Genomic DNA, 10,025 nt, shown 5'->3' on the forward strand with positions numbered 1-10,025 from the left:
TCAACATGTTCATTGAGTATATTGTATAGTATGTATGCTTTTGATCACACTCTGATGCACTACATATACAAATGATACTTTAAAATATTGAACATAGCATGGCTAGAACTTGTCTGGCTAAATACAGATTCAGATTTGCTGTATTATGAAAATGATGACAGATCACTCATGATGTGAGGCTGTATATCTGTAAGATTGATAACAAGATGACTCTGACCTTTATGTTACCATTCTGAAAACTGAGCTTCAGAATGGCTTGAAGCATTACAGCAAAGGTGTGGAGATAATAACTTCAAGTGTAACTTTAAACAGACATGAAGATAGATTAAAGAGAATACTCTTAAGGCTATAACATGGCCTGATCAATTTTCAAAGCTTAATTTCATATATCATCTCTGAAGTCATCTCAAAACATATTAGCAAGATATGAGAGGCCACTCAAAGAAATTACAGAATTGTAAAAGCAATTGAAAAAGAAATGAAAGGGTATTGACAGGTTGGTGCATCAAAGTTTGATCAAAAGTTTACATTAATGCCTTAAGGCAATGCTTAGGACAAAGGGTTGAACCAAGTACTATGGTTTCTAGGTTTGGAGACTTTGGATTGTTAGTGACAAAAGTGTGTAAATGAGTGGGCCTGATAGAATTGCACATACCTTCAAAACAAAGCATAAATATCTAATCAGCAGATACTCAATTGAAAGCTGAACAGAATGCCTTTCTAGTGCTATATCATCCGTGAGCATAACAGCAGCCAATCTGAAGATGGAAGGACAACAGTGAAAATTAAGATGACTGAAAACTTAATTGCAACAATTATTGGTTAAACAAGGAATAAAAAGTGTCATAACTTCAACAAATGCTAAACGATACATTATTCAGATGAGAGTATATTGTTGGCCAGATTGGATATAGTGGAACATGATGAAATGCAAATGTTTGAAGTGTTTTGAAATCATTCAATTAATTTGATAAATATTAATCACAAATACAGCACTCTGATTGGCCATGAATATTTGCACTTATTTGGATCAGCCATCTGTCAGATTCACACTCTGATTCAAACCCAGCACTCTATGTGCATTAGCAAAAATAACATTTTCTGCACTAAAAGCAGGATGTTTTGAGGCCACAGAGCCTCAGAAGAAAATTTTGGAGGAGTGGGATTGAGATCAGCTCAAAGTACTTGGGTAAGAGGGCCATTTCTGGCAGGAACAATTTCTGAGGTCCTGAGATTTACTGGTACTTTTATGAGATTGTTGTGATATTTGTTGAAGCTACATGCAGCTGCTGTTGAAGAGAACAATGATGATGTTCAGATGGACATGCTTGTTACCTTCTAGACCAATAACAGGTTCATATTGATCACAAACTCAGAATGCAGATAGCCATCACTTTTATACAACTGTTATTATATAATCATTTTTAATAATTTACAACTTTAATAATTTTTATCATCCCTCTCATACTTCCATGACTACAATCATCTTCAACAACATTTTTTATAACTTTAACAATTTTTATCATTACTTTATTTGAATTATTTTTAGAAAATTCATTTTACTATTGAAATTATTTGTACAATATTAATTGTTATCATTACTTCATTTGAGTTATTGTTTCAACAGCAAGTTTGTACCATCACTCTTATACAACTCGAACTATAGTTATCTTTTACAACAGTTGTTTTTACAACTTTAACAATTTTTATCATCACCTTATTTGAATTATCTTAAATCTTGAAACTTTTTATCTTTACTTTTTCAACTGCAAGTTTTTATCATTGCTCTTATACAACCATGAGTACATAATTATCTTTAATATCAGTGGTTTTAACAACTTCAACAATCTTTATCATCACTTTATTTGAATAATTTTTACAACACTAAAAACTTTTTATGTTCATGTTTTCAACAGTAAGTTTTACTGTCAGTGTTATACAACTATGACTATATTATAATCTTCAACAACAGTTGCTTGCACAATTTTAACAATTTTTATCATCACTTTATTGGAATTATTTTTACAATTTTCAAAACCTTTTATCATCACTTTAACAGCATATGTTTACCATCACTGTTATTCAACCATGATTATAATCATCTTTAACAACAGAAAAGTTTTAAAAGAACTTCAACACTTTTTATCATGACTCACATATTACGATGACTATCATGTTGAAGACAATGGTCAACTGACTACATCATTTATATCTTCTGACTTTCAGCATGTCAATCTGAATGCAGCACAAAATGACTGTAGAGCAGTACAGTTGAGGATGTCTAAGCTCAAGTGACTGAAAGCTTATGGGCACAGCAGAATAATGATCTCCGTAAGCTACTTGCAATCAATGGTTGAAGGTATCCAGCAGCTAAAAATGTTTCTCAAGCCTGTTCAAAAGCTTGCTGACCCCAAATGTCAATGCTGCCACTGGAAGATGAATGATGACACTTCCTTGGCTGTCATTTTTACCAGACAGTAGATAAGGACAATGAAGATTTGTTAGCAGCCTCATGTATGAAAAAGGTGAAGTATGAGGCAGCAGCATTAGGGCTTGAGATTTTGACCTAGATCTTATTGTTGATCCAATAGACCAGTTCTTCCATGACTCAACTTCAGCACCGTCATCTATAATTAGCACTAATTTTTCTCATCTGACTCTGACTCAATTGACCCCTTCATTGTCGATGCAGCATGCATCAATCACTCCCTCAAAAGTGATAAGTGATAGAAATGCTACACCTGGGCCTTCGAGATCACTCACCATTCATATTTCAAGATGATTAGCCAATGAGCAAAAGCTGATAATCCCACTGCCTCTCTCTGTCTATATGCAGAAAACATTTAAATGGACCACAGTTTGACCTCTTGCTGAGGAGGAAAAAGAAGCATCATTCTCAATGGAGGTATACTTATTTAACTTCTATAATGACTTTCACTCTCCTCACTATAAGTATTCCCATCCTCATGGTTGCTTGCATGCCAATGCATCTCTCGTGCAGTGACATTGATCTGCTACAGCCTCAAAAGTTGCTATGTCCCAGGTCCCTATTTTGATAGGATGGCCGTTGTATGGTCTGTATGGATACAAGGTAAAAGAAGGTAAACATAACATATGTGACACTATGTTACTGCTTCTGTGATACTTTGTCTAACTTTTGGCTATACTTAACACTAGTTTCACTGCTGCTGACATTGAAAACCTCACACATGCCATTGATTCATTAAATGATTGTTCATGAGTTAGTAATCTAAAAATGGTTAAAGTTGTAAAAACAATTGTTGTTAAATATTATTGTATAATAATAATTGTATACAAGTGATGGTACAAACTTGCTGTTGACAAGGAGAAGGTAAAAAAATGTTGAGATTATAAAAATAACTCAAATAGAGCAATGATAAAAATTGTTATTATAAAGACAATTCAAATAAAGTGATAATCAAAATTGTTTTAGTTTTTTAAAAACATTTTGTGATCAAAGATGATTATACTCATGATTGTATAACAGTGAGAGTAAACACTTGCTGATGAAAAGTGAATGTACATAGTTTTGAGAATTATAAAAATAATTCAAATAAAGTGATGATCAAAATTGTTTTAAAGTTGTAAAAACAACTGTTGTTAAAGATGATGATATAATGATGGTTGTATAAAATTGATGGTAACAACTTGCTATTGAAAAAGTAAACATAAAAAGCTTTAACATTGTAAAAATAATTTGAATAAAGTGATGATTAGAATTGATATTGTAAGAATAATTTAAAGAGAGTGATGATACAAATGGTTTAAGTTGTTAGAAAAACTGTTGTCGAAGATGATTATAGTGAAAATTGCATGAGAGTGATGATCAAAGTGTTGAAGTTTTTGTCATGGTCATATGAGAGTAATGGTGTAACTTGCTGTTGAAAAAGTGAAACATTATTCATTCAATAATAATATAAGATGGATGCATGATTGTAGAAAATTTTAAATGTAGTGATAATAAAAGTTTCATATCGTCAATGATGATTATAGTCATGGTTGTGTGAGAGTGATGGTAAATAATTGCTTTTGAAAAAGTTAAGATAAAAAGTTTTAAAAGGTGCAAGTATTTTTTAAAAATAAAACAATTATAGATACGTAATTACATAGATTCTCAAATGAAGTGAAAATAAAATGGTTTAAGCTTTTCTTTTAGCTTTTGTTGAACTGTAATTATACTTGCATGTTTCTTTATTGAAGATGATTACAATGATAGTTACATGACAGTAATGATAAAAGTTGTAAGGTGTTTTCAAAATTATATGTTGTCAAAGGTGATTGTAACAGTCACATTAGTGATCATAAAAAGTTATAAGGGCTTTTTTAATAATGTTTGTCAAAGATACTTACAACTACAGTTTGAGCAGTATACACATTGCTGGGGTAATTGACTCATGGTGCATAGATGTGTGCAAGAAAGTGATATGAGGTCAAATGGGTATTCAGATCAGACAATGAAGATGAGCAAATGGAAATTATATCACTAGTTGAGAAGGTCTTAGTAGTAAACTTCAGACCAGCACAATGAAGGTGAGACATTCAAAAAAGTGAAGTGTAGATTGCCACAGAGCTAAATCTACCACGCACTTTGCTGAGGAGAGTAGGATGTGCCATCTTGAGAGGATCTTCTAATGTTGAAGTATTACTGGTGACAATTCCATCATTGTACCATGTCTGACCATTCATATCAATAATCCTTGCAGTGAAATGAAAGCCACCGAAATAAATAATATCACACAAGTGAAATCTTGTGCCTTCTTCACCGATGTACACCATGGAATCTAGCTGAAGTTGCTTACCATTCGCAATGAATGCCATAAAGTTTGGGGTATTGACAAAGACATACCTTCTCACCAGTCTTGTGTGGCAGGTTTGGCATGACAACTGAGTCTTTCTGAGAAAAAGAGCTTGCAGCCACTCTGATAGCTTTTTGTTTTTTTTTGAGGAACCTAACTTAGCAGAGAATTCTCTTCAGATGGGCAAACTGCAGTCTCATAGATAAATGGAAGTGTCTTCTGTATTCACATCGACATTGCAGTGGAGGCAGTGAAGATGGACAATAACGTTGAAGGATAAAAACTCAAACATAGCAGAACACAAACTGTAGATGTCTGTGCCTTCTTTTCTCATGGCAGGAAATGTCGTGGGGTGTGCAATCTGCAATTCTGCATGAATAGCATCTCTTGCAAGTTCCATAGAATGTTTACCGGTGAGTACCTCTGTGAAGATATTAGTGAACTTGTGAAGAAAGTCATTCTGGTTCTTGACGGTATCATTCCATTGCTGTGGACAATCTGTGAACACCTTGAGCAGTATAGAGAAAAGGCTATCATATGGTGCAACTGTAGTTGTTCTCATTTCATATAAAACTGACAGGGCTTGAGTATAATGAAAGGGGTGAAGCGGTCCTCATCTTTTTGTCATCGAGGCCTGTTTTATCGCTGACATGCATGCACTTTTTCTTTTTTCCACCTTGGTCATTGCTAACAGTGAGCAAAGCTTTTGTTCCCTTAGCAGGCAGATACCTATACATGAGTTTAAATTTTTCTTCAGTTTATCCTGTGCTAGTGAGTTTTTTTGCATCATCACTACATCTAGTTGGTTTACTGACAATTTGCCAGGGACTGTCAGGCTCTGGGTCTTTGTTAGACCACTTAAGAGACCTATGCATTGTTTTGGGGATATACTGGGTCCCTTTCCATGATCTATAGGATACTATGAGAGGATTTCTGATTACACCTTGAACTATGTCTGGCAACTCCTTATTATATTGAAGGGTTGTGATCTCGTCCAGAAGTTCAAGGTCTCTAAATTCTTGCCTGAGTGAACTGGAGATGCCCCTCATCAGTTTATGGTCATCAAAGCCTTGAACAATTATGGTCCCTTCATATGTCAATCCCCTAGAAAGGCACATGTATATGGACTGGTGAGACCTGCAGTTTTGAAGATCACACACATTGTTGGAGTTTGCTGCTTTTGCCTCATATTCTCTCTCAAAATCACCACAGTGGTGAACTGATGCCAAAGTGCCTTGCCTATGGATGATTCTTGTTCATAATGACTGCTGGTGGTGTGCAGTACTGATCTTACTTTATGGGAGTACAATGAATGTCCTGAACCCTCAGGGAGAAGCTGTGCAAAGTCTCCTGAAAAAATCATGTTTATTTCTCTGAACAATTTTCCCTCTTTTTTTATCACTGAGCACATCCTCGAGCATATTTTGTACAAGTTGTGACAGTCCACCATTGACACCTCATCTAAAAAAATATACTTGACACACTGAAGATGTGCTCTCACTTGAAGGAGGCTGGCGACTGATTTTGAAGTATACTTGCTCATTCCTAGTATAGAGTGGTATGTTGAGCTGGCAATCAAAGTGGCAGCAGATCCAGTTGGGGCCATATGGAGAAATCAGTAACCCTCTTTTTATTCGTTGATGAAGTAAATCAATGCCTTTATGACCTGAGATTTACCTGTTCCTGCCATCTCACTGAGGTACATCTTTAACTGTTCTCCACTGGGATCTGTGGCATGATTGGCAACAATTCTGAATGCATGTTCCTGTTCTTTGTTTAGATTGAAGAGGCTGCTAGTATCGTCGATGAGCTTTTGGTCTTTTTGCTCTTTCACCTTGAAATCCTTCTCCAGATAAGACATGTCAATCACTTTGATCACATCTACATATTTCTCTACTGCAGCTCCAGTTGCCTTGTCAACAACATTGTTTATAACTGCTTGATCGGTCTGACACTGTATGATTTCTTGCTTTCAGTCAGCAAGAAGTGATCGCCACCCCGAAGCTGTGTGGCCCTTTCTGTCACAAAATGCAGTAGACAGTAAATGTTCTTCCACAGCATCACAGCCTTCAGGAAGATTGTCCATCCATCCAGAAGTGTGCATGATATTTTCACGTGCATCATGTGCACCAAGCACAATTGAGCTTTAGTTTTCAAGTTATCCCACTCAGAAACATTGCCTGGAATGTCATAGTCTGCCATAACCATTATCTTGTCTTCAGTAACCATCATCGAGTGCCTCCATATCATCGTTGTTCATGTCAAATGGCATACCCCCAATTTTTGTGCCTGCTTTTCTTAACTTTGCAAAATTGTCTCTGTCATCATTACACTCATATCTGATGTGCATATAGTCCATGACCTGTCTCTGTCTGTCAGTAAAATGATGCTGCTCAAACCCCTCATTCTATGACATCATACGATCAGGTTTAAGGTCTTGTCCTGACCTCCAGGGCTTGAATAAGGTTAGCATGGTCATGCAGTACTCCTCTCAGTTGCCGCTGTCTCTACGAGGCAGTGCATCACTGATGAAATTGGGAATCATGCTCCCATCCTCGAGCAGCAACCTTACTTCCTTAGATGAATATTAAGGGTGAGCATGTAAAAAGCGTGCAGGTTCGAGTTGACGGTCAGCAATATGTGCCTTCTCATCTGCCTGAAATGTCTTTGCATTATGAGAGGTGAGCAGCAGCTCATCATCGTCGTCACTCTGTTCTTTACAACCTTCTTCTTCATTGGAGTAGATTACCTCAGAAGGGCTTTCTTCATTCTTTTCCTTTTCAAGCACAATCTTATCTTCACTTTCTTCATCCCTCATGCTGCAAACTGACATTTGGTGCAAAGATGATCTGAGAAGAAGTTCATCCTCTTCATCTTCAGGCTCTAGGCATTGTTGTTCATCATCGATGAATGGTCGCATAGACTTTGAGAACAAGTTACAATCAGAAGCATCATTTACAAACTTCTGTGACTCTTTCTTCGCTCACCGTATCCAATCATACAGGCATATTCCATTAAAGATAGAAGGTCTATATATGTAATCATCTATGGCAGAGAGCAGTACAAACTTGCCTCGAGTTTGACTCAATATGACTTTTTCCAGAGCCTCTGAATCAGTGAATATCTTTGCTTCGGCAGTTGAATTCTCATTCTCCCAGGCTGTACATACTTCTCTCATGAAACTTTTCCACATGCATACATTGAAAGAGTAGTTCATGTAGTGATTTTCCTGCTTCAAGAGATACAAACAGGTTACCAGTCCACTGATCTCCACACCAGCCGTCAAAGCATTAACAATTTTAATCAACAACATGCAGCCTTTCTGTATTCTGTCCATGTTCCTGGTGATAAAGGTCTCACTTCTATCAGATACCTTGCAGACTGTCTCAAACATTACGTGCATTTTCAGAGGAGTCTTCGTGATGTAGTCAGTTACATAAGCGATAACTGATTTGATCGCAGTTCTTGACATGAGACTTGTGACGTCCGTGTTGCATTAAAAAAGATACGTAACAACTGAAGTGAGTGTGTTAATCCATGCTTCACCCTTCTTCATATTGAGAGCTCCTGTTTCAGGATCGACTGTGGTTTCTGTATAAGTTGTTTGATGAAAATGGGCCTTGCAGGTCACGTACTTGTTACGCTTGCATTCGTGAAGACATCAATGATGATTTGAGAGATAAATGAGCTCATCCACCTCAAGAGACTGTTTGTTCCACCATTTCCCCTAGGTGGTGCACTTTTAACAGTTGTGGCAGTTTTTTTTCCATACATCAAACAGGCATGGGTCTGGGCAGGGTAAGTGTAGGGGGAACATGTCCTTCCTTTGCATTCAACTTATTAATGTGCTAGTGAATGTCCTCCATTGTTCTGTTCTGAAATTCCCCTACATGTACGCTTGCAAGGTATTCTACTGAATGTCACGGTAACACCGAACAAGAGATCAAAAAGACAAAAAGGGACAGTCACGTGAAACGTGTCACCCTGATCTCCCTGATCCCAAACGTATCCCCCTGAACCCTATGTGGCACAAGAGCCTGTTGACTTACTGGTCGATGTGGCAGCTACAGGAAGGGGTGAGAGATATATGAAGGAGCTGGTGAGCTCAGTGAGTGCTACAGGTAGTAGATGAGGAGAAACAATCTGAAGTTTCGTCCTCTACATGGCTGGTCTTATATACACATACAGCGGGCTATCTTACCTAAGCTACCTATCTATGGGTATAAGCAAATGGCCGTACATGGGACAATAGGATGTCCGAAAGTAGAACAATAAGTGGGAAGATCGATGGTTGCTGCAGTAATGCATGTGCACATCATGCCTATCTTGGATTCCCTTTTGTTCTCCGATGTGAACATTGTGCCTATCTGGGCTTCTGGCTAAACGAATAGGAAGCGGAAGGCCGATGTATAACAATAGTCCTTGTTCCCTTTGTTTCCAAATGGGTGCCTCTATTGTGTCCTGGAATAGACAGGTCCGACCGTATCATCCACGGGTCTGGACCATAACATGTGATGTGAGCTATCACCTGATCTCTACGCATCACGTCTGTGGCTGAGTGGCATGAGATATTGGTGAAGCACGTGATCTGTGGTGTGAGCAAAGTCACGTGCAGACTTTGTGGCAAAAATCTGTGACACTACCCCCCTCTCAAGGCTCATTGTCCCGAGGAGCCAAAACCTTTATTTCCCCTTCTAGTTGCTCGCAACAGTTGGTAACTTTGGGAGGGAAGCCCTTCGGCATAATATTCGAAGATTATTTGGGCTATCCTGTCTCCCGGTTTAACCGAAAATACGAAATCTGTTGTATTGATCAGTACGACCTTGAGTTCTCCAGTGTAATCTGGGTCCACGACTCCTGCGCCCACGTCGATTCCTCATGCAGCCAGTCCGCTGTGTGGAGCTATTCGTGTATAGGTGTGTTTTGGAGGGTCAATTGCGACTCCCGTTCCTACCACAGTTCGTGAATGTGGAGGGATTTTATGCATTTCTGCTGCATAAATATCCCATCCTGCTGCTTCATTCGAGGATTTCTTCAGTGATTTGGCAAATTCTGTCATTTTATGATATAGAAAGAACTCATCCGGATGGTCAGACATGTTGATTCTGTGTGTGGAGATTGGTGCAACTTCATATGAGGATAATTCGAAGCGTTTTCCACCAAAAGTGACGACCCTGATTGGTGCTTTGGCTGCATCTGGGTTTTGCT

At 37.8% G+C, this 10,025-nt stretch overlaps 2 protein-coding genes across 2 annotated transcripts; both read right to left on the bottom strand.

Moving 5' to 3' along the window:
- Positions 1 to 4,560: 4,560 nt before the first annotated feature.
- On the bottom strand, positions 4,561 to 4,797 carry LAESUDRAFT_665381 (uncharacterized protein; the record flags this gene model as incomplete). Its single annotated transcript, XM_040905187.1, has 1 exon — positions 4,561 to 4,797. The coding sequence occupies one exon, from the start codon at positions 4,795 to 4,797 to the stop codon at positions 4,561 to 4,563; it is 237 nt and encodes a 78-aa protein (XP_040758495.1).
- An 826-nt stretch (positions 4,798 to 5,623) lies between these two features.
- LAESUDRAFT_615968 (uncharacterized protein) lies at positions 5,624 to 5,983 on the bottom strand (the record flags this gene model as incomplete). Its single annotated transcript, XM_040903215.1, has 1 exon — positions 5,624 to 5,983. A coding segment is annotated over one exon (360 nt), but the record flags the coding sequence as incomplete, so codon positions are not given.
- Positions 5,984 to 10,025: the final 4,042 nt, after the last annotated feature.

Source organism: Laetiporus sulphureus, assembly GCF_001632365.1.
Source record: "Laetiporus sulphureus 93-53 unplaced genomic scaffold LAESUscaffold_74, whole genome shotgun sequence".
Lineage (NCBI taxonomy): Eukaryota > Fungi > Basidiomycota > Agaricomycetes > Polyporales > Laetiporaceae > Laetiporus > Laetiporus sulphureus.